Source organism: Zonotrichia albicollis, chromosome 38, assembly GCF_047830755.1.
Source record: "Zonotrichia albicollis isolate bZonAlb1 chromosome 38, bZonAlb1.hap1, whole genome shotgun sequence".
Taxonomy (NCBI): domain Eukaryota; kingdom Metazoa; phylum Chordata; class Aves; order Passeriformes; family Passerellidae; genus Zonotrichia; species Zonotrichia albicollis.
This window is the reverse complement of record NC_133856.1, coordinates 619318-642980: the sequence shown is the minus strand read 5'-3', so window position 1 is coordinate 642980 and position 23663 is coordinate 619318. Positions and strand designations below refer to the sequence as shown.

Genomic DNA, 23663 nt, shown 5'->3' with positions numbered 1-23663 from the left:
CAAAGCTGTGTTTTGTGTCAGGTACAAACAGGCGACGTGTGTATTTGTGAGTGCGAAATGTGTGGGCTCTGACAATGGGAGAGCTGTGAATTCTAATAATATCTGAGGAAAATAAAGCATGGAAAAAGACCTTTGAACCTATCTCTTGTTTGCAATTAACCCTGATTGATTTAGGAGCATTGGAATTAAAGTGTTAAGGATGTTGCTTTTTGCTTGCATTTAATCCATAAAGAACTCTGCAATAATAACCTTTTGAAGTATAATTTTAGAATATTACTTGGTCTGCAATAATAACCTTTTGAAGTATAATTTTAGAATATTACTTGTATCCTTGAAACTGTAGCTTTGGAATATATATAAAGGAAATATGCTTATCTCACGCCTTATTGAAGCAGAGAAAAACAGCTTGAGAAAGGAAGATGAACATCACCTCAAGGGTTTATGGTTTCTACCAAAGGGAAGCTGGACATCACTGTTAGGAGATTTAGAGTCTCTGCAATTAAAAGGTGGACACACATCTGGGGAGCTGGACCCCACCAGATGGGATTCGTCTTTCTTCTTTCAGAAACTGGACCGTCACCATCCAGGGCGTATCCTTTTGAGATACATCCTGAGAAACTAAGATCACAATAGTGTATAGAATTGTGATGTAATAATTTGGAATAAAAATTGCTGATGAGTAAAAAAATTGGAATAGAAACTGCTGAAAAAGCTGATGAGTACCCCTATAAGTACCTGTAACCCTCAATTATCGGTATGCAGTTGGAGGGAGAATTTCCCCCACTGTACCCAGTGCTGTATTGCTCACACTTTACCATATTAAATAATAAATTGATTGCTGCTTGAATACTGGCCTAGTCAAGCTTCATATTCATTACACTATCTCATTGCTTTAACTCTACTCACAGTTCTGCTGTATCTGAGGCCTGCCTTTTGCAGCCTTCCCAAAACTCTCTAACTCTCTAAACTCTGTTATGGAGTCCCACAATTACCATATGTATTTTGATGTATTGATTAGTAGTGCTGTATTAACATTTTAATAATAAATGTAGTCTTGTAATTAAAAGGTAACTCTTGTAGTTAAAATAAGAACTATGTTAGTGGGTTTTTTTAAAGAAAGGAATGAGGCTCTTGCACTAGATGGCAGCCACAGGACACCTAAATCTTTCAGAGAAAAGAATTTATTGCCCTCTTATCAGAAGAAACGAACTTCTTTCTGCCTCGAAGACACTGTTAGGATTAGAAGGAAGAAGTTGATGATGGCCAGACAGAATCCTGTGTTTGAATGGAATCAAACATCACGTATGAATTGTGCATCACGTATGAATTATGCATCACGTATGAAGTGTATGAATATGCAACAGGCTATTGCTTTTAAGGGTTAATCCTTTGTTAAGGGGTGTCCTTTTTCAGGCTCGTACTGCCCAGAAAAAGGTACCCGGACATCCGTAACTCTTTGTATTTGTTTTGTATTGTCCTAATTCAAATTGTCCAAATTATTATTGCACTAATTGTATTACTATTTTTATAACCATTTTATTACTATTAAACTTTTAAAATTTCAAAAACCAGTGATTGGCGTTTTTCACAGGAGTCGAGTCCCAACTATATTTCAGTGTCCTGAGAGAGGTATTTTTAATTTATTTGATGAGGGGATATTTTTGGATCTCTCAGGAGTGCAAAGGGGAGCAGGGGAAGCGCTGAGTGCCTGGAGTGTGGAAGTCCATCCGGAAATCCTTCAGTTTTTGCCTCACAATTGTCATGAGAAAAGGACCACCGAAGGATTAAAAACTGTTGAGCCAGTTGGGAAAGAAAGTCTCATGCGTATTTAGTGTGTTTACAGATGGTGTCTGCAGAACATGCCATGCTGTACTCGAAGGGGCATGCTGCCCTGTTCTGAACAATGGAACTGGACTTTCTTCCAAACTTCAGGCCTGGCTGGACTGAGCTCTGGGGTGGCTTCCCCCCCGCTCCAAGAGAAGACCCCTCTTGCCTGTCTTCAACCACCGTGATGGACCAACAGAGATGCGAATCCCCTCATCAAAGAACCAAGAACCCCTCTGGCACCCTATTGGCACCCCCCTGGCACCCCCCTGGCCACCTCCTTCCAGAGACTGGGACTGTACCCCCTCCCAACTCAGGGAAGGGGGAGAACCTGCCCAGAGTAGACGTACCTGGGAGCATTTGGCCATGAAAACAATGGACTTTTCCCCTCCATGGAAACATAGTTTCGGCCACCCTTCCCCCAACCAAGAACAGTATATCTGGGGTTCGGTTTGACTGCCTCTTGGAGAGTCTCCCCAAGACGTGTACCAGCGAGCATCGGCGGCTGGACGCCGGAGGCATCACGTCTTGGTAGCTATACGCCATTCCCTGACCTTCTCTCCTTCCTTTTTCCTTATCCTATCCTTCTCTTCCCCAGATCCTCTAACCAATACATATTTAGCTGTAGTTATTATCAATAAATTCCATCTTGTTGATTTGCTACTGCAAACCCCTGTGCCTTTGTTGGTTATTTTTGCACCCAAAAATCATTTGTCACCCGTTCATGTCGGGCGGACCTCCACATGGAGTGGGGGGATGCTGGAGAAAGGGGACCCTGGAACACCTGATATACAATTTCAATAGCCAACCCGAATTTTACTTCTATACCTTTTATTTTAAAGCAAGCACGCAGGCAGCGCTGGGTGGCCGGGGAGTCACTGCCCCACTCACAGCACACAGAGTTCAGTAAAGTATATATACTGCTTTTAGCCTACAAAGCATTTTCCAATGCGCTTGGTTAGTCCAAATCAGCAAATACCAGTAAGCTGGGAGCACCAATTTCATAATCTTTCCAGGTGGTCATTGATTCCTATCGTTGTTGTGGTCGTCTGGAGGGAGGTCTGAGACTGATGTCTGCTACATGATTTTGTCAAGTGCATCAAGCTTTTTATTATACATAAGCTTTTAATTGCTTTGTTGCAATATCTCTTAGCTTTACCCAAACTTCCTCTATTTTATCCTAAGCATCAGTCATCTTGCTGCCTCATCTCTTTTGCTCTACTATGCTTCTTTGATTTTGATGTTTTATTTGGCTATTTGGTCATAAAGTTTCAAAACTTTTCTTTGTGTCTCTTTTGGACACAGCAGATAGAAGGATTTGCTGATTCCATTGCCAATTGACATGAATCACAAAAACAATTTCCACAGAATCAGGGGAGGGTGAGCCCTGGGACCCCCAAAACCCCCTCAGCATGCCTGAGCAGGACCTGGGAGAGGGAGGATGCCCAAGACCCCCCAGAGCAGAGCTCTGAGAAGAGGGACCCACATAACCCCAAAATAAGGACACTGGAAATGGGGCACTCCTGGGAGAGGTTTTTGGAATTCCTGATTTTTGGAGGTATTTCTGGCCACCAGACACTCAGTGACTTCTAGAGATGGACGTGGCCAGTGAGACCTTCAAAGCCAATGTCCTGGTTTAGGGCAGTTTTGGGAGAAAAACCTCTAAAGGTGTTTCCTGTAGAAGACCAAAGTCAAGCGGCCTCTCCTCCAACTGATTCTGGATAAGTATTTCCTTTGAGAGAAGTGGAAAAAACTGTTTATTTAACAGGCAAAGCGCTCACCAACCCCAAAAATGAACAGTATTAAACAATAAAACTGCTCCAAAAGAGATGACAAACTCACAAAGTCCCTCCGTGGGCTTTAGCTTGGCTCGCTCAGTCTCTTATCAGTCACTTATGAGTCTCTTATCAGTCTCTCTGGTGCTGGAAATGCCGTAGCCCAGCCCCGGTGGGGCACAGGTGTTCAGTGCAGAGCAGGTTTGGACAAGTCCAAAGAAAAGGAAAACCAAAACCCACAGTCCAGGGAACTCCTCTTCCTCTGCTAGCTAAAACTGACTAAAAGCAAAGGAGGGCTCTGTCCCGCTGTCTGTCTGTCCACAGACAACAGAGGAGCCGGAATGTGGAGGAGTGAGAGAGGTTTGGAAAACAAACTCCGTGCTTCTTCTTCCTCCCTCTCTGTTCTCAGAACCAGCCTTAAAGGTGCAAAGCTTATTTCAGACAAATGGGGATATGAGCATCATAAATTCACCCCTGGGACCCCCAAAAGACCCTCAGGCTGTGTAAGCTTTCACAAACAAAGACATTGCACAGTTTTTTCCACCAAGATGCTTGAGCTTTACAACAGCAATTTCAACTGTCTAACACAGAGGTTTGTAATATTGTTAGCATCTGTGCTGTCAAGATGCACCATTGCAGATGGGAGCGAACCCTCCTGGACTGTGTGCTTTGCAAATCTGGCAAATTGATGTCACACACATCCCTGATTTCGGCCATTTAAAACACACCTGTGTCTGAATTGGCACCTTTTCCTCAGCAATATGGGCTACAGTACACACAGGGCACAGGGGACTGGGTGCCGTGGTACACTGGCAATCAGCTTTTGCAGCCTTGGTTTGCATTCCTCAAACCATCCAAACTGATAAAGGGCCTGCTACACTTCCCAGAAAAACAGGCAATTTCTACAGCTCTGGGGTGTATCAGACCACACCAGCATCCCTCATTTACCAGCTGGACAAGCAATAGTGGAAAGAGCACACGGTGCCTGAAAAGGTATAGTTAATAAACAAAAGGGAGGGATGTGGTGAGACCCCACCGAGTAGAATAGCTAAAGCTCTATACACATTAAATCACTTAACAGTATTAGGAAAATCCCAGAACCCAGTTATGCCAAATCACTCCTGATCAATGCAGTCGTGTGATGTTCAGCTGCCCAAATCCAAGGGAATGGCACGAGACCTCCTTACCAATACATGGGGGGGGGGGGGGGGGGTCCCTGGGATCTCATTCCCTGGGCTTGGGGACATTCATGTGTTCCAACAGACAGTGGGACACATTGGGTACCTGCCAGATGCATCCAGCCTGCTCTGCATCCTGACAGCACCTCCTGATCAACCCTCAGCAGACACAGAGCCGTGTGATCAGGGATTGATGACAACCTCATGGAAATCTGGGACTGCATCTCACAGAAAGATTCATCTGTTTATAAATTATCTCCCTGTTTACAAACTGTTTTCCTTGCCTACAGATTGTTTCCTAGTTTTTGTGGTTTTTTTCTTTCTTTAATAAGGGTTGAACGATTCTTGTTCTTACAGACTGTTTTATTTTCTTCAAGGCTTGAATGCTTTGTTGTTTTTACAAGTAAGTTGCAATCTGTAACCTATAAGCCAAATGCCTGGGGCATATTTACCTGAGCTCTCCCCTAGCAGTTCCTGGACATAAATGCTGCAGCTATAATGCAAATCAAAATTTAGAGAAAAGAAAAGGTGAGATGTTGGTGTCACCTTGCCAGCCCCTGGGCTCAGTGACAAGGGCTTTGGCCAATTTGATCTCTCAGAAGCCTGCAGGCATCTCAGTGGCCCAGGATTCAAAGGGGTGTGGAGTTCAAACTAATGACAGCATCTAGACCAGGCCTTTCAAATGCTCTATGTAAAGGAGGGAGTGGAAAACAAAATCCTCTCTTGCCACACAAACATCAGGGTAAGTGGTGTCTGTCTCCTGTGCCCCTCACCCTCCACACGTGAGCTAACACAGAGGCAGATCCAGCTCTGGATCACCTCCATGCAGGTGAATCCTGGTGTGTGATCCGTGCTGGAATCTCATGGATCCTCTCATTCTGCAGAAACAGGCAGAGAAACCAAATTGCTTGACCACAGGTACAGAGGGGAATCTGTGCGGGATTCCAGAAGGGATCCAGGGCAGGATTCCAGAGCAGGGCATGATTCCAGATCAGGATCAGGTAGAATTCCAAAGTGTATCTGGGCTGGACTCCAGAGCAGGATCAGCTGGGATGGATGGATGGATGGATGGGGCAGCATTGGAGTGGGATTCCAGAACAGGACTGAGGGGATTCCAAAACAGACCAGGTGGTGTTGGTGGAGCAGGACTGAGGTACAAGGGATGCAGTAGGATCTGGTGGGATCCTTGCTCTCTGTGGGCTCTTCAGCCAGATCCAACCCATGGGATGGGGACAGAGACAGGGTGACACCAACTCTTACTCTCATCAGCAGCTGAATGATCCATGGTGCAGGTCCAACCCCTTCCCTCTCCCTGCAGAACGCCACAAATTGCTGGCAGAGCTCATCCTGCCGCTCCCACTCATCACACAGCAGCCCTTCCCAACAGACTGACTTCCTGTTTTCCCATGTTTTAAACACAAGAATTGCAGTTGTTCAAAATGTTTTATTTCTCATGTATAAATACCCTGGTTTGGGCAATAAATCTCAGTCCCATCCTCCAGTGCCCAGCACTTCCTCTCAGGGAATGAGGAAGAGAAAAGGGGACATTGGGAACTGGGATAAAGACACTGGGGATGGGGACACTGGGAAAGGACTGGGGACACCAGGAGCTTGGAGTGAGCACAGCAGGAGTGAGATGAGGACGTGACCCCCATGCCCAGATCCATTCCTTGGGACTGATTTCCCACCCTGTGCCCCATGTCCAGGAGCAGACACGGGGACCAGGGATCATGGGGACATGGAGGATACAGGGGATACACACACATCCAGGGAATGGGCAGACCTGGGGGACACAGTGGGGAGGACATGGGGGACACAGGGAGTTGGGATCCTGAGGATGTGGGGATGAGGGATTCACAGGACACTGTGACTGGGGACACCAGGAGCTGGCTGGTGACACAAACACCGGGAATGGGGACACTGGGGCTGATTCCCCTTTATTCCCTGCCAGATGCAGCCCCCTGCTCGCTGCCCGTCCCGGGGCCCTCGGGCTGCCCGGTGCTGCCTCCTCCAAGGAGCAGGCGGCTGTAGGCGCCGCCGCGTTCCCGCAGCTCCGCCGGCGTTCCCGTCTCCATCACAGTCCCGCGCTCCAGCAGCACCAGGCGATCGGCGCCGTCCAGCACCCGCGGCCGGTGGGACACGACCAGCACGGTCTGGGCCAGCCCAGTGCGCACCCAGCGCTGTGCCTGCGGCCAGAGAATGCTCTCATCCCAACCCATCCAGATCAGAGAACGCTCATCCCAACCCATCCAGCTCAGAGAACTCTCATCCCAACCCATCCAGCTCAGAGAATGCTCATCCCAACCCATCCAGCTCAGAGAACTCTCATCCCAACCCATCCAGCTCAGAGAATGCTCATCCCAACCCATCCAGCTCATCCCAAACCATCCAGCTCAGAGAATGCTCATCCCAACCCATCCAGCTCATCCCAAACCATCCAGCTCAGAGAATGCTCATCCCAACCCATCCAGCTCATCCCAACCCATCCAGCTCAGAGAATGCTCATCCCAACCCATCCAGCTCCGAGAACGCTCATCCCAACCCATCCAGCTCATCCCAACCCATCCAGCTCAGAGAATGCTCATCCCAACCCATCCAGCTCAGAGAATGCTCATCCCAACCCATCCAGCTCATCCCAAACCATCCAGCTCAGAGAATGCTCATCCCAACCCATCCAGCTCATCCCAACCCATCCAGCTCAGAGAATGCTCATCCCAACCCATCCAACTCAGTCCTACCCTGTCCCACCTGATCCCACCCAGTCCCGACCAACCAATCCCACCCCACTCTCAGTCCCACCCTAATCCCATCATCCTGTTCTTACCATCCCACCTCCCTGTTCTCCATCCCATCCCCTCGCCCACTCTGCCATCCTGCCCACACCATCCCCATTCCCACTGTCCCATCCCATCCTACTCCTACCACTCCAACCCTTCCCATTGCACTCCATCTCTGTCCTCATCCCAGCATTCCCATCCCTTTCATTCCCACCCCACCCTATCGTATCTCCTTGTCTTCATCCTTTGATTCTACTTTCCTACCATCCTACACCCCTGGTCTCTATCCCACCCTACTACCCTGTCCTATTTCTCCACCTCGTTGACCCACACCACCCCATCCAATCCCTGCCTTCATCACATCATTCCCGCTCCATGCCAATCATTATCCCTTATTCCCACCACCCCATCTCTCCAATCCCATTCCAGCCATCCCAGCCATCCCCTCACACCCCATTTTCACCAACTGCACCCCTACCCAGACCAACCCCCTCCACCCCACCCCACTCACCGCTCCATCATCTCCATCATCCAGCGCCTCGTCCAGGATGAGCACGGCCGGACGCCGGAGCAGAGCCCGGGCCAGGGCCACGCGGCGCCGCTCCCCGGCCGCCAGCCGCCCGCCGCGCTCCCCCACCTCTGCGGGAGCGACCACGGGGGATCAGTGGGGTGCAGCCCTGGAGTTGTCCCCTCTTCTCCCACCCCCCACACTCCCCCACCTCTGGGGGGGACCCTGGGATCAGCGGGATCCCAGCACGAGAGGTTCCTCCCCTTTCCCCTGCCCCCCACACTCCATCACCACTGTGTGAGCAATCCCATGGGATCAGTGGGGTCTGACCTGCATGGTGAGCAATCCCATGGGATCAGTGGAATGTGACCTGCATGGTGAGCAATCCCATGGGATCAGTGGGATGTGAACAGCATGGTGAGCAATCCCATGGGATCAGTGGAATGTGACCTGCATGGTGAGCAATCCCATGGGATCAGTGGGGTCTGACCTGCGTGGTGAGCAATCCCATGGGATCAGTGGGATCTGACCTGCATGGTGAGCAATCCCATGGGATCAGTGGGATCTGACCTTCATGGTGAGCAATCCCATGGGATCAGTGGGATGTTACCTGTGTGAGCAATCCCATGGGATCAGTGGGGTCTGACCTGCATGGTGAGCAATCCCATGGGATCAGTGGGGTCTGACCTGCATGGTGAGCAATCCCATGGGATCAGTGGGATGTGAACAGCATGGTGAGCAATCCCATGGGATCAGTGGGATCTGACCTGCATGGTGAGCAATCCCATGGGATCAGTGGGATGTTACCTGTGTGAGCAATCCCATGGGATCAGTGGGGTCTGACCTGCATGGTGAGCAATCCCATGGGATCAGTGGGATGTGAACAGCATGGTGAGCAATCCCATGGGATCAGTGGGGTCTGACCTGCATGGTGAGCAATCCCATGGGATCAGTGGGATGTGACCTGCATGGTGAGCAATCCCATGGGATCAGTGGGATGTGACCTGCATGGTGAGCAATCCCATGGGATCAGTGGGATGTGACCTGCGTGGTGAGCAATCCCATGGGATCAGTGGGATGTGACCTGCATGGTGAGCAATCCCATGGGATCAGTGGGATGTGAACAGCATGGTGAGCAATCCCATGGGATCAGTGGGATGTTACCTGTGTGAGCAATCCCATGGGATCAGTGAAATGTGACCTGCGTGGTGAGCAATCCCATGGGATCAGTGGGATCTGACCTTCATGGTGAGCAATCCCATGGGATCAGTGGGATGTGAACAGCATGGTGAGCAATCCCATGGGATCAGTGGGATCTGACCTTCATGGTGAGCAATCCCATGGGATCAGTGGGATGTTACCTGTGTGAGCAATCCCATGGGATCAGTGGGGTCTGACCTGCATGGTGAGCAATCCCATGGGATCAGTGGGATGCTACCTGTGTGAGCAATCCCATGGGATCAGTGGGGTCTGACCTGCATGGTGAGCAATCCCATGGGATCAGTGGGATGTGAACAGCATGGTGAGCAATCCCATGGGATCAGTGGGATGTGACCTCAGGGATCCCCCACACACCCCACCATGTGCCACCCACCCCGCTCTCCCATCGCTGCCCGAGGATCCTGGGATCAGGGGGATGTTCCCCAGGCTGCCCCATCCATCCCCCTGGCTCTCACCCGTGTCCCAGCCCTGCTCCAGCCCCTGGATGAGCTCCATGGCTCCAGCAGCAGTGGCGGCCTCCCGCAGCTCCGACTCTCCGCAGTGCTCCAGCCCCAGCAGGACGTTCTCACGGATCGTTCCAGAAAACAGGACGGGATCCTGCTCCACCAGCACCACCTGCCCCAGCACCAAGCCCTGTCATGCTCCTGGTGTCCCCACCCCTGTTCCATGACCCCATCCCACCTTGGTGTCCCCATAGTGTCCATCCCTGATCCCATTCTCCCCATCTGTGTCCCCAGTGTCCCCACCCCTGACTTCCCGCTTTTCCCATCCCCATTCCTGTCATCCCCATCCCATTTCCCAGTGTTCCTATCCCATTTCTTCTTGTCCCCATCCTCTTCCCAGTATCCCCATTTGTGGTCCCATGCTCCAGTGGTCCCAGTTCCATTTCATTGTCTGTCGCAGATATCTTTTATGGAAAATCCTTTCCTTAGGATTTTTCCTACTGAGAAGCTGAGAGAGGCCTCAGGAACAAAATGTAAACATTGATTATCTGCTGTTGTGGAATGCAACAGGTGCATCTGTGATGGGCCCGTGCTGGATGCTTGTAATTAATGGCAAATCACAACCCAGCTGGCGCAGACAAGAGCCAAGTCACAAGCCTTTGTTATCATTCTTTCCTATTCTATTCTTAGCCGGCCTTCTGATGAAATCCTTTCTTCTGTTCCTTCAGTATACTTTTAATGTAATGTATATATCATAAAATAATAAATCAAGCCTTCTGAAGCATGGAGTCAAATCCTTGTCTCTTCCCTCATCCAAAAACCCCTGTGAACACCATCACTATTGTCCCCTGACCCCTGTCCCCATTTTCCCCATTCCATGCCCAGCATTCTCAGTGTCTCTGCTGTCCCATGGTCCCAGTTCCATTTCAGTGTCCCCAGGCCCCTGTCCCCATTTTCCCCATTCCATTCCCAGCGTTTCCAGTGTCTCTGCTGTCCCATGGTCCCAGTTCCATTTCAGTGTCCCCAGGCCCCTGTCCCCATTTTCCCCATTCCACGCCCAGCGTTCCCAGTGTCTCTGCTGTCCCATGGTCCCAGTTCCATTTCAGTGTCCCCAGGCCCCTGTCCCCATTTTCCCCATTCCACGCCCAGCGTTCCCAGTGTCTCTGCTGTCCCATGGTCCCAGTTCCATTTCAGTGTCCCCAGGCCCCTGTCCCCATTTTCCCCATTCCATTCCCAGCGTTCCCAGTGTCTCTGCTGTCCCATGGTCCCAGTTCCATTTCAGTGTCCCCAGGCCCCTGTCCCCATTTTCCCCATTCCACACCCAGCATTCCCAGTGTCCGTGCTGTCCCACCTTGCGGTGCAGGTACTGGTGTTCATACTCTGGCAGTGGGATCCCGTCCAGCAGCACCGTCCCGCTGCCAGGATCCCGCAGCCGCTCCAGCAGCGCCACGGCCGTGCTCTTCCCGCTGCCATTGGGCCCCGCCAGCGCCGTCACCTCCCCGGAGCGCACCTCGAAGCTCACGTCCTGTGGGATGGGGGCAGGTGTGAGAGTCTGTCTGAAATATTCCTCATCTGCCTCACCATCGTCATTGGGGGACCACTGAAGAGTCACCACTGTCTAAAATCTCTGCTCCTGAAGGAGAAAGTCACATGCCAACAAGGCCCCGAGACCTGAGAGCATTGTTAAGCTGTTGTCCACAGGTGTATTTACTACATGCTGCACTGAGCCCAATGAGAAGAAGAAGGGGGCACGTTGCCTTTTTGCAATAGTAGCCTTGGAAGCTGTCCCCTCTTTGCCTGGCTGGACTTCTCCTGAGTTTTGGGTGGTCCCCCACAGAAGACCCCTCACTCGTCTTACAACTGCCGTGACAGATGGACTGAGATGTAAGAAGCCGCTCCATCAAAGACCAAGACATGAAACCCCCATGTGAAAAGGCGCCCCCACACTCTTTCCAAGGACTGGGACTGAGACCCCCAACCTGGGAGAGGTGTGTGGGGGAGGCAAGCTGACCAAAGCGAGATGGATGTTGCAGGTGTGAGCAGTGGACCATGAAAACAATGGCTCACGCCCACTGCTGAATATGGACTGTGTGTACCCTTTTCCAAACATTATTCTTTCCTCCCCGAAGATACAATAAACTACCTTTGACTCGGTTGCAAAATCCATTCCCCTTCCTCCATCAAAAAAGAGTATAATTGGGGTCCAGATGGACTGCAACCCTGAGATGTCCCCGAGGTAACAGGCGGATCCTCAACCGGACTGGACCAAAGGATTTCGTCTCTGCGTTTGGTAGCTATATCCCCCTCCTTCTCTCTCTCTCTTTTCTCTATCTTCTTCTCTCCCTTAATTCCTCTATTGCATTTTGTTGTGGTCATTCAATAAAGCTGCATTTGTTTTATTACTGCAAACCCCCTGTGCCGTGTTGGTTTTTTTGCACCCTGAGATCAATCCATGAACTATCAAGAAACCCGTTCGTAAGGACAGATCGTGACAGCAGGTGATGCCAAAATTCCCACCCCTGGGAAACCCCACCTGCCCCCAGACCCACCTTTAGCACAGGGCGCTCTGGATTTCCAGGATATGCGAAGGAGACCTTCTGAAAAGTGACGTGGCCCTGAAGCCCGGGGGGCTCCCGCGTCCCCCCGACACTCCCTGCGGGTTTCCGATTCAGGTATTCCCAGATCCTCTGTCCAGCAGCTGCGTTGGTCAGGAATTCATTGAAGCCATAGAGCAGCACCTGGGGAGAAGGAAGGGGGTGTCACCGGGATGGACAGAAGCACGGTCGGATGGACAAACACGTGCATTCCATGGGATCACCTGGATATGGCTGCCAACTCTGTCCTGGTACAGCAGGAAGGTGACGAGGACCCCAGGAGTGATGGATCCGTCACGGAGCTGCTGGTGGCTCCTGAAGAGCACCATGACCCGGATGGCCAGTTTGATCACCTGTAGGTGGGACAGGGATATTGCTGCCCCCAACCCACTCCTGGTGTCCCCATTCCATCTGCCCCCAATCCAACCCACTCCTGGTGTCCCCATTCCATCTGCCCCCAACCCACTCCTGGTGTCCCCATTCCATCTGCCCCCAATCTACTCCTGGTGTCCCCATTCCATCTGTCCCCAATCCAACCCACTCCTGGTGTCCCCATTCCATCTGCCCCCAATCCAACCCACTCCTGGTGTCCCCATTCTGCCTGTCCCCAACCCACTTCCTGGTGTCCCCATTCCATCTGCCCCCAACCCACTCCTGGTGTCCCCATTCTGCCTGTCCCCAACCCACTCCTGGTGTCCCCATTCCATCTGCCCCCAATCCAACCCACTCCTAGTGTCCCCATTCCATCTGCCCCCAACCCACTCCTGGTGTCCCCATTCTGCCTGTCCCCAACCCACTCCTGGTGTCCCCATTCCATCTGCCCCCAATCTACTCCTGGTGTCCCCATTCCATCTGCCCCCAACCCACTTCCTGGTGTCCCCATTCCATCTGCCCCCAATCCACTCCTGGTGTCCCCATTCTGCCTGTCCCCAACCCACTTCCTGGTGTCCCCATTCCATCTGCCCCCAATCCAACCCACTCCTGGTGTCCCCATTCTGCCTGTCCCCATCCCACTCCTTTGTGTCTTTATCTCTGTTCCTGGTGGCCTCATCTCTGTTCCTGGTGGCCTCATTCCAGTTCTGGTGTCCCCATCTCACTCTTGATGTCCCTATTCCTGATCCTGATGTGTCACAGACATATTTTCTGAAAAATCTTTTCACCAGGATTTTTCTCCTGAGAAGCTGAGAGGCCTCAGAAACGAAATGTAAACAATAATGATCTGCTGCTGTGGAATGAAGCAGGTGCATCTTTGATTGGTCTCATGTGGTTGTTTGTACTTGATTACCAATCACAGGTCCAGCTGTGTCAGACTCTCTGGTGAGTCACAAGATTTTATTATTCATTCCTTTCTAGCTTTCTAATGTCTCTTTTCTCTTTCTTTAGTATATAATTTTGTTTTAATATAATATATATCATAAAATAATAAATCAGCCTTCTGAAACAGAAGTCAAGAATTCTGTCTCTTTTCTCATCCTGGGGACCTGCAAACACCACCACACTGATGTTCCCAACCTTTATCCCAGTGTCGCCATCCTGTTTCTAATGTCACCTTTCCCATTCCTGCCATGCCTGCTCCTGAACTCAATGTCCCTGTTCTGTTGTCCCCATTCCTGGTGTCCCCATTGTACTCTGAGTGTCCCCATCTCAGCTGCTGCTATCCCGTCCCTGGTCCCAGTGTCCTCATTCCCAGTACCCCCATTCCCAGTGTCCCCATTCCCAGTACCCCCATTCCCAGCATCCCCATCCCTGATCCCGGCATCCCCATTCCCTGCTAATCCCATTCCCAGTCCCCCCTGACCCTGTAGACAAGGACGAAGATTGCCAGCTCCAGCTCTATCTGCTCCTTCAGCCTCAGCTCCTTGGCCAGGTTACATCTGTGCTGCTCCTCCTCCTCCTCCTCCGCCGAAAAGGTTCGGATGGTCTCGATGGCGGCAACAGATTCCTGCACCCCGGCGGCCGTGCGGGCGGATGCTTCCAGCATGGATCGCTGAAGGGCCTGTGGCAGCAACGGGAATCTCCAGCTTTCCCAGGTCACCTTCCTGGCCCACCACCCACATCCCATCCCACCACACCCACTGCGTCCCCACTATGGCGTTCCCGCCATCCCACGCCCTTCTCTCTCACCCTCACCATTCCCATCCATTCTCCCAGTCCTAATCCCACCATCCCCATCCCCACGGTCTCATCCCATACCCACCATCCCACCTTATCTCATCCTTCTCTTCTCATCCACACCATTCCCATCTTGACCATTTTGTTCTATCCTCATGTCAGCACTCCCACCATCTCACTCCCCTGGTCTTTATCCCCTTTCACCCCACCATTTATCATCCTCCTTTCCATTCTCCATCCCATCCCCATCATCCCATTCCCCTCGTCTTCATCCCCTTTCATCCCACCATTTCCACCTCCATCGTCCTCCTTTCCATTCTCCATCCCATTCCATCCCATCCCATTCCATCCCATCCCCACCATCCCATTCCCCTAGCCTCCATCCCAGCTCCACCATTCCCACCTTTCTTCAGTCCCCTCCCACTCTTTCCCTCCCACTCCTGACCTGTTTGCGGGTGCTCTGGATGCGGCGGGTGGCGATTCCAAGGGGCACCTCCAGCAGTGCCAGCAGTGCCAGCCCCGGTGCCAGCCCCACCATGAACCCCCCCACCACCAGGGCCATCACCAGGCTCCGCAGCAGCTGGTTGGCTCCACTCGGTGCTGCCCGGCACACCCGTGGCACTTCCATGGAAAACTGAGCCAGGAGCTCAGCTGTAGGGTGGGAAAAGAGGTTGGGATCGTGGTGGGTGAGACCATGATCCTATCCTGGATGATCCCATTCGGGATGGGAATGATGGGATGGGGAGCAGTGGGATGGGATGATGGGAATGGCTGTGGAGATGGTCAGGGTGGAATGGGGTGGGACAGGGGAGATGGGATGGTGGGAAAGGAAATGGTGGGATGGGGTGATGGGATGGTGGGAGGCAGCTGGGGATACGCAACAGGGTGGAGGGACGGGAGTGAGAATAATGGGGACAGAGCAGTGGCTAGAGTGGGACAGTGGGATGGGGACAGGATGGAACACTGGAGTAGAACAAAGCCAGGAAGATGGCATAGGATGGAATTGGATGGGATGGTGGGAACGGGAATTATGGGGATGGAGTGGTGGGATGGGATAACAGGCAGATGGGACGGGATGGGATCAATGGGATGGGATAGGACCAATGGGATGGGATCAATGGGATGGGATAGGACCAATGGGATGGGATCAATGGGATGGGATGGGATAGGATGGGACGGGATGGGATGGGATGGGATGGGATGGGATAGGATGGGATGGGATCAATGGGATGGGATGGGATATAATCAATGGGATGGGATCAATGGGATGGGATAGGACCAATGGGATGGGATCAATGGGATGGGATGGGATAGGATGGGACGGGATGGGATGGGATGGGATGGGATGGGATGGGATGGGATGGGATGGGATGGGATGGGATGGGATGGGATAGGATGGGATGGGATCAATGGGATGGGATGGGATATAATCAATGGGATGGGATCAATGGGATGGGATCAATGGGATGGGATGGGATAGGATGGGATGGGATGGGATGGGATGGGATGGGATGGGATGGGATGGGATGGGATGGGATGGGATAGGATGGGATGGGATCAATGGGATGGGATGGGATATGATCAATGGGATGGGATCAATGGGATGGGATCAATGGGATGGGATGGGATAGGATGGGATGGGATGGGATAGGAAGGGATGGGATGGGATGGGATCAATGGGATGGGATGTGGTAGGATGGAATGGGATGGGATGGGGTAGGATGGAATGGGATGCGATGGGATCAATGGGATGGGATCAATGGTATGGGATAGGACCAATGGGATGGGATCATGGGGATGGGATGGGATATGATCAATGGGATGGGATCAATGGAATGGGATATGATCAATGGGATGGGATGGGATAGGATGGGATGGGATGGGATCAATGGGATTGGATCAATGGGATGGGATAGGACCAATGGGATGGGATGGGATAGGATGGGATGGGATCAATGGGATTGGATCAATGGGATGGGATGGATGGGATGGGATGGGATGGGATGGGATGGGATGGGATGGGATGGGATGGGATGGGATGGGATGGGATGGGATGGGATGGGATGGGATGGGATAGGATGGGATGGGATGCGATGGGATGTGATGCGATGGGATCAATGGGATGGGATCAATGGGATGGGATAGGACCAATGGGATGGGATCAATGGGATGGGATGGGATATGATCAATGGGATGGGATCTATGGGATGGGATCTATGGGATGGGATATGATCAATGGGATGGGATGGGATAGGATGGGATGGGATGGTGGGGATGGGACTGGGATGACAGAATAGCTGGGATGGGATGGAACAGGTGGGATGGGTCGGGTGGGATGGGGCTGGGCCGTGCCCCGTTACCTGCTGGTGTTCCCTGGAAGAAGTCCAGGTCTTGGTGCACCAGGTGGGAAAAGAGCCGCAGGCTCAGGCTCTGACGGAGACGCGCCATCAACAGCATGAAGAGAGAGCCCCGGCAGCCAGAAAACAGCACACTGTGGGGACACAGGGACACGGTGACATCAGGGACGGTGGGGACACAGGGACAGGCCCTGGGAATGCTGCCACCCACCTTGTGGCTCCAGCAGCCGCCACCATCCCGACAGCTCCGGCCGTGACTCCGTCCCCGCTCCCGATGGCATCCAGCACCTTCCCGGTGGCGTAGGGCCCCGCCATCTCCCCTGGGTGTCACCGAGGCTGCGTCACCACGGGTGTGACCACTGACACAGGGGGACCCTGATTTGTGGGGCGCAGGATCTGGTCTGGGGAGCGGGGATCTAATTTTGGAAAGGTGGGACGCGATTTGGGCAGGAGACAATTTAGAGAGGTCAGGACCCAATTTTGGAGGTTTGGTGAAAAATTTAGGGATTTTACACCCAGTTTAAAGTGTCAGTACCAATTTTGGGGGGGTTCAGCACACAATTTTATGGATCAGAAACTAAACATAGGAGATCAGGACCTTAAGATCCCAGGTCTTAGAGGTCAACATCCATTTTTGGATGGTCAGCACCCAATTTTGGGGGACCAACAGTCAAGTTTGCAGGGTCAGAACCCAATTTGGAAAGTGAGCACCCCATTTTTGCAGGGTCAGCACCCAACTGAAGGGGTCAACTCACAATTTAGGAGGGTCACCACTCTATTTTAGGGTGGTCATTGCCTATTTAGGAGCTCAACACTCAATTTTAAGGCGCCAGCATCCAATTGGGTGGGGTATCCCAGATTGGGGGGGGTCCCAATTTGGGGCTGCAGAGCCCACATTGGGGGTGTCAGCGCCTGTCACCACATGTCAATGTCCTAAGGTGACGTTAGGATGTTTGTATCCCCATCTGTGTGTTCTGTTTATGCTGGATATCACGTTCTGTGCCTTCAAGACTGGCTCTGAAGAGTAAAAGTTTTACTTTTTTTTTGCTCTCAGCCGCTCCCCCACGGCTGGCAGGACACAGACACGGGGCACTACACGGTGCTGCTTTTGCTTTTTGCTTGGCTTTTTGCTTTTCTCTTGCTTCTGCTTTGCTCCTGCTTCGCTCTTGCTTTTGTTTCCCCTCATTATTTAGTTTAGCTAAGCAGTCCGAATTTTTCCCTGGACTGTTTCTCCTTTCCCTTTTTGGGACCTACTTGAGCCTGCTCCGGACCGGGACCCGGGAACACCGAGAGTTTGCACCTTGTGGCTGCAGCAGCAGCCCCAGGACCAGAGGGACTGAGAACAGAGCGACCACCCCCAAGAGAGACTTTCTGAATTTGTCATCTTTTTCAGAGTGGTGAAAGAGTGTTGTCATCTGGTATTGTTCATTTTGTGTGCTTTGCCTGTTAAATGAACAGGTTCTTTCCACTTCTCTCTGAGGAATCTTTCCTGAACTGGTTTGGGGACAGGCTGTGTGGGTTTGCTTTCTGCAGGGGCCCCTTTTGGAGGTTTTCTCCCAAATTTGCCCTAAACCAAGACAGTCACCCACCAACGACGGCCAGCACGAGGCAGAGGACAGCAGCTCCAAGGACGTTCCTCTGCTCCCAGGTCAGTGCCAGAGCGCGCCGGACGCTGCCGGGGGCCTTGGGGACACCTCCGGGGGTCTCGGCGACGCTGCCGGGGGCCTTGGGGACACCTCCGGGGGTCTCGGCGACGCTGCCGGGGGTCGGGGGTGCAGCCCAGGCCAGCACGGCCAGGGCGGCCGCGGCGTGGGTGACCCCGAGCCAGGCGGGCGCCGCGGCCGCCAACAGCCCCGGGCCGGCGCCGGGCGGCCCCAGGAGGCTCCGGAAGGTTCCGAACACCGCGGGGGTGGCGGCGGCCGTGACGGCGGCCGCGGTGGCTCCGGAGGGACGGCGAGGGAACGGCAGCCGGGTGGCCGCGGCCAGGACGGGCAAGCGCAGGGCGGCCTCGAGCCACACGCCCAGCACGCCCAGCGGCGCCAGCAGCGGCACCAGCGGCGCCAGGAACAGCAGGGCCAGGGCGTCGGCCACCAGCAGCACACCGGGCAGGAGAGCGGCGGGCGGCAGCGCCATGGCGGGACCGGTACGGACGGTGCTCCTGTGGGGCTCCCGGGAGTGAGCAACAGCCTGTGGAGACACCAGTTAAAACCAGTTAGGACTGGGGCGCTGCCCTGTGCACACCAGTGCTCCCAGTCTAGGCTACAGTGCTCCCAGTCTGGCCCCTTGAGCTCAGCAGTCCACACCAGTGCTCCCAGTTCGGCCTGGGGCACTCACCAGTCCACACCAGTGCTCCCAGTCCAGCCCTCTCAGCAACCCAGGCCATATCAGTGTTTCCAGTCCAGCTTGGGGCACTCACCAGTCCATGCTGGTGGTCCCAGTCTAGAGTACGATGATACCAGTCTGGCCCCTGAGCTCACCAGTCCACACCAGTGCTCCCAGTTCAGCTCCCTGAGCTCACCAGGCCACACCAGTGCTCCCAATTCAGCCTCGGGCACTCTCTAGTCCACACCAGTGGTCCCAGTCCAGCTCGGGGCACTTGCCAGTCCACACCAGCGCTCCCAGTTCAGCCTGGCGCACTCTCCGGTCCAGACAAGGCACTCACCAGCCCACACCAGTGCTCCCAGTTCAGCCTGGGGCGCTTCCTAGTCCAGCCTGGGGCACTCTCCAGTCCATATCAATGTTTCCAGTTCAGCTTGGGGCACTCACTAGCCCCCAGCAGTGCTCCCAGTCGAGCCTGCGGCTCTCCACAGTCCAGACAAGGCACTCCCCAGTCCACACCAGTGCTCCCAGTCTAGACTACGGTGCTCCCCGTTCAGCCCTCTCAACTCCCCAGTCCACATCAATGTCTCCAGTCCAGCTTGGGGCACTCACCAGTTCACACCAGGGCTCCCAGTCCAGCCTGGGGCACTCCCTAGTCCACACCAGTGCTCCCAGTTCAGCTCCCAAAAGCTCCGTTAAGGTTTCACTTTCGAGCCCCCGCCCATCCCGCTTTGCCCCGCCCTCTCCCCGCCCTGCCCCGCCCCATTCCCGCCCAGACCCCGCCTCCTCCGGGCACCGCCTCCTTCGCCTCTCCAGCCCCCTCTGCCGGGCAACCGAGGTCACCTCCGCTTTGACCAATCACAGACGTTATTTCAGGCGTGGGCGTGCCAGGCCGGGATTGCCGGGGATTTCCGCGCGCGCGTTCCGGGAAACGGCGGCGGCTGCCGGGAAGGGACCGGGGCGGCATCGGGACCACACCGGGACCGTCCGAGGGCGACACGGTCCGGACCGGCACACGCTGCGAGCAGCACCGGGGCCCGCACGGGCCCCCGGGACTGCCTGGAACCACCGGCGGGAAGAACCGGGAGCAGGAGCGGGAGCCAGCAGGACAGACCGAGACCCACCGGCCACAGCAGAACCCACCGGTCCCCGTGTCCCCGATGCTGTCTCCCCCATTCGCCGGCTCCTGGCCCTGCTGGGCCCCGAGCGCGGGCGATGGACGCTGGTGGGGAGCTGATGTCGGCTTCGGCTCTCGGTACGGGGGAACCCCGACCGGGGGGGCAGGACCCCTTTGAGGGGCTTTGGGATCTGATTTGTGGGTTTGGACATAACGGGACCCCTTTGAGGGGCTTTGGGATCCGATTTGAAGGATTTGGACATAGCAGGACCCCTTTGAGGGGCTTTGGTATCTGATTTGAAGGCTTTTTGGACACAACTGGAGGGGGACAGGATGCCGTGGGGGTTTGCAAGGCCAATTTGAGGGGTCAGGACCCAATTTGGGGGAGGCAGAATCTGATTTGAGCGAGGTGAGAAACCAATTTGAGGGGTCAGGACCCAATTTAGAAGTTTTGAGCACCCGGTTTGGGGAATCAGGATCCAGTTTTGGGACTCGACACGCAATTTTGGGAATGGTCAGGATCGATTTGAGGGGATTTGGGATCCAATGTGGAGGGTTTGGATATAACAGGACCCCTTTGAGGGGATTCGGGATCCAATGTGGAGGGTTTGGATATAACAGGACCCCTTTGAGGGGATTTGGGATCCAATGTGGAGGGTTTGGATATAACAGGACCCCTTTGAGGGGATTTGGGATCCGATTTGTGGGTTTGGACATGACTGGGGAGGGGGGCAGGACCTCATGGGAGGTTGCAAGGCCAATTTGAGTGGTCAGGACCCAATTTAGAGGCTTTGAGCACCCAGTTTGGGAAATCAGGATCTGATTTTCGGGCTCAACACACAATTTTGGCAGCGGTCAGGATACGATTTCCAGTCCTCTTCCCGCAATTCAGGGGTCACCACCCACCGTGGTGAGGCTGATGCTGTGTCCCCGCCGGGGAGGACCGTGCTTCACGGGCCGTGTCACCGAGCGGGTGGCACAGGAGGAGGGCGCCTCAGGCGCTGTGTGTTCCCTGGGGCTGGGTAGGGGGGTGACACCGGGTGAAATACACACGGCAGGAGACTTTTTCTCCTTTTTAATGCCTTTATTAAAAGCGATCAGCTCAAGGTTGGGAAGCTCGATGGGTCCGGAACTGCTCCCAGGGTGACGAGGAGGAGGAGGAGGAAAGTGCAGCTTTGTCCACTAAAGGGCAGGGCTGGGGGTCCCGCCTGTGACGGTGTTCACGGGGGTTCTTGGATGAGGGAAGAGACGAGGATCTGACTCCATGTTTCAGAAGGCTTCATTTATTATTTTATTACATATATTACATTAAAACTATACTAAAAGTATAGAAGACAAGGTTTCATCACAAGGCTGGCTAAGAATAGAATAGGAAAGAATGATAACAAGGGTTTGTGTCTCGGACTCTCTGTCTAAGCTACCTGACTGTGATTGGCCGTTAATTAGAAACAACCACAAGAGACCAATCACAGATGCACCTGTTGCATTCCACAGCAGCAGATAATCCATGTTTACATTTTGTTCCTGAAGCCTCTCTCAGCTTCTGAGGAGAAAAAATCCCGAGGAAAGGATTTTTCATGAAAAGATGTCTGCGACACTTCACCTTGGCAGCAACTGGTATAACTGGTTCACTCTGCAACCCTTTTTTCCCCCAAAAATTGGCAGATTTTTTATTTATAACACCCCTGACCCCTCTGTCCATCCCCGCAGTGCCATCGCCGAGCTGGGCTGTGACAGCCTGGCAGCTGAGGTCTTTGCCCAGGGTGAGAGGCCACAAAGGTTCTCAGCATCTCTGCAGGCTCGGTACTTTGTTCCTCACCTCCAGACATCACTCTGATCTCTTAATTCCGTATTGGTTCGTTGTTTTTGGGGTTTTTTTCGGTAAGTTTGGTGGGTTTGCTTCCCATGGCAGGCTGGTCCCGAGGTTATTTTGCATTTTCTCTGATGCCCCCATGTCCCGTCCTCTCGCTGTTTGCAGAGAAGGGCCATCAATTCAGCCTCAGGCAGGGCCGTGCCGATACAAAAGGAGCGATTGACTAAAACGACTGGTGATTATAATCACAGACAGGTGGAACTTCACTGTGACCGTGTTCACAGGGGTTCTTGGATTGGGGAAGAGACAAACATCTGACTCCATGTGTCAGAAGGCTTCATTTATTATTTTATGATGTATATTACATTAAAACTATACTAAAAGAACAGAAGAAAGGATTTCATCAGAAGGCTAGCTAGGAGTAGAATAGGAAAGAATGATAACAAAGGTTTGTGGCTTGGACAGAGAAAGAGAGCCAGCTGACTGTGATTGGCCATTAATTAGAAACAACCACATGAGAGCAATCCCAGATGCACCTGTTGCATTCCACAGCAGCAAATAATGTCAATGTTTACATTTTGTTCCTGAGGCCTCTCAGGAGGAAAAATCCTAAGGAAAGGATTTTTCAGGAGAGATGTCTGTGACAGCCTGACTGCCTGTTCTGACAAAAGCCTGTGCTCTAAAAAACTGCTGCAGCCAAAGACAGAGATGAAGGGGGGGCCCTTGAACTCTGAAACAGAGAGAGAGGCTGCTGTGGAAAGCAGGGTCAAAATGACCCCAGGAATTCTTTCTGATAAAGAAGAATTCACAGGAAATGTAACAGGAAATCAGTAGAATGAATGTGTATGAACTTGTTGTGAAATTGCGTGCAGATGTATTTGAGAGGGAGCTATGTGACTGTGTTCTCAGGGGTCCAGGGATGAGGGAAGAGATGAGGATCTGACTCCGTGTTTCAGGAGGCTTGATTTATCATTTTATGACATATATTATATTAAAACTGAGCAGCCCAGCTTCTGTCCAGGCATTATTTCTTCTCAACAGCCCATTATCAGTCCAGGCATTATTGATCCTGAGCAGCCCAGCTTCTGTCCAGGGATTATTGATCCTGAGCAGCCCAATTTCTCTCCACAGATTATTGATCCCTTACCTGTAGGGTTCCTGCACACCTCAGTACTCCTCAGATGATTGAGCAGCCCAACTTCTGTGTGGGGATTATTTCTCCTGAGCAGCCCAACTTCTGTGTGGGGATTATTGATCCTGAGCAGCCCAACTTCTGTGTGGGGATTATTTCTCCTGAGCTGCCCAGCTTCTGTCCAGGATTATTGATCCTGAGCAGCCCAATTTCTGTCCCAGGATTATTGATCCTGAGCTGCCCAATTTCTGTCCCAGGATTATTGATCCTGAGCTGCCCAATTTCTGTATGGAGACTATTGATCCTGAGCTACCCAGCTTCTGTCCAGGATTATTGATCCTGAGCAGCCCAATTTCTGTCTAGGGATTATTGATCCTGAGCAGCCCAATTTCTGTCCCAGGATTATTGATCCTGAGCTGCCCAATTTCTGTCCCAGGATTATTGATCCTGAGCTGCCCAATTTCTGTATGGAGACTATTGATCCTGAGCTACC

The 23663-nt window shown here is 52.8% G+C and overlaps 1 protein-coding gene across 4 annotated transcripts; it reads right to left on the bottom strand.

Moving 5' to 3' along the window:
• Positions 1 to 6187: 6187 nt before the first annotated feature.
• On the bottom strand, positions 6188 to 19840 carry LOC141726713 (antigen peptide transporter 2-like). Of its 4 annotated transcripts, none has more exons than XM_074531709.1 (13): positions 19721 to 19840; positions 18526 to 18976; positions 18379 to 18483; positions 17001 to 17109; positions 16793 to 16923; positions 14878 to 15083; positions 14119 to 14316; positions 12545 to 12673; positions 12276 to 12464; positions 11078 to 11251; positions 9739 to 9898; positions 8066 to 8193; positions 6188 to 6963 (listed from the first exon to the last, which is right to left on the bottom strand). In XM_074531709.1, exons 2-13 carry the CDS (start codon positions 18920 to 18922, stop codon positions 6715 to 6717), a joined length of 2175 nt encoding a protein of 724 aa, XP_074387810.1. In that variant the 5' UTR covers positions 18923 to 18976; positions 19721 to 19840; the 3' UTR covers positions 6188 to 6714. The 4 variants fall into 4 exon arrangements, with proteins under 4 accessions (XP_074387810.1, XP_074387812.1, XP_074387808.1 ...); XM_074531711.1 differs by lacking the exon at positions 19721 to 19840 and adding an exon at positions 19124 to 19147; XM_074531707.1 differs by having other exon boundaries at positions 18379 to 18976.
• Between the last annotated feature and the right edge of the window lie 3823 nt (positions 19841 to 23663).